This window comes from Sinocyclocheilus grahami, unplaced genomic scaffold, assembly GCF_001515645.1.
Source record: "Sinocyclocheilus grahami isolate Dianchi unplaced genomic scaffold, SAMN03320097.WGS_v1.1 scaffold2968.1, whole genome shotgun sequence".
Lineage (NCBI taxonomy): Eukaryota > Metazoa > Chordata > Actinopteri > Cypriniformes > Cyprinidae > Sinocyclocheilus > Sinocyclocheilus grahami.
Genome location: NW_015508141.1, coordinates 13,495 through 14,524, shown reverse-complemented (window position 1 = coordinate 14,524; position 1,030 = coordinate 13,495). Strand labels below are relative to the sequence as shown.

At 41.3% G+C, this 1,030-nt stretch overlaps 1 protein-coding gene across 1 annotated transcript in view; it reads right to left on the bottom strand.

The window, feature by feature from the left end:
• Positions 1-544: 544 nt before the first annotated feature.
• LOC107575873 (cyclin-A2-like) overlaps positions 545-1,030 on the bottom strand; it is a 3,051-nt gene continuing 2,565 nt past the window's right edge. Inside the window, exons 3-4 of the mRNA XM_016262189.1 lie at positions 875-981; positions 545-772 (exon numbers count right to left, since the gene is read on the bottom strand). Of these exons, the coding sequence (XP_016117675.1) occupies positions 545-772; positions 875-981 (335 nt within the window). The remainder of the gene's footprint in view (positions 773-874; positions 982-1,030) is intronic.

Below are 1,030 nucleotides of genomic sequence, written 5' to 3'. Positions count from 1 at the left end.
TCAGTCATATAATGGAAGTGAATGGGAATCACAAGCTTGAAAGAAAAAAAAAAAAAAAACCCAATACCAAATTAAACCCTGCGGCTCGTGATACATTGTGTAAAGACAAAACGATCGGTCTGTGCAAGAAACTGAACAGTATTTCGTTTTTTTAGGAGTGTCAATGGTCCATTTGAGAGATGGGTGGCGGTAATGCACTTAAGTCTGCGATCCGCCATAAAGCAAGCTCCGGACAGTTCAGACATTGCAGTGCATCAGAGGTAAAAATCAAAAAACAAAACTGACATTTTGTGTCTTTACACATCAATGCATAGTCACGAGCCGCAGGGTTTAATTTGGTTTTGGTTGTGCATGTTTTTGACTCAAAGCAGTGATTCCCATTCACTTACATGATATGACTGACAGACAGCAATGGTTTGAGTTAAAAATCTTCGTTTGTGTTCTACTGAAGAAACGGTCACCTACATCTTGGATGCCCTGGGGCTAAGCAGATTATCATCAAATTTTCATTTTTGGGTGAACTATCCCTTTAAGGCAATGATACTTACGAAGACAAAAGCATAGCAGCTGTGCCAACTAGCTGTAGTTTTCCTCTCAGGACAGACATGGAAGACAAAAAGCGATCGATGTAGTTCACGGCCAGGTAGAGGGTCTCATTCTGGAGCTTGTACTCCTCTCCCACCTCCACTAACCAGTCCACCAGAATGGCACGCATGCTGTTTGTGATGTCAGGCTGTTTCTTCATGTAACCTGCTTTTGGTTTTGACTTAACCTGCGTGACAAAGCGTAAACATTGAGCCAATTAGTAGAGGACGTGGGTCATTAAAATGGGCGATTAAAATTGACACGCAACGTTTAACTTCCATATCCTCACCTCCATTTCCCGCAAGTGTGCGTGTATTTCTGTTGCGTAATCCGAGACTTCATTGACATTTGTGGGCCTTTCCTCACCATCAATTACGGACATATCCATAGGAGAATCTATGCATTGAGAATTGTACATTTTATATTTCATGTTTTCTATAAAGAG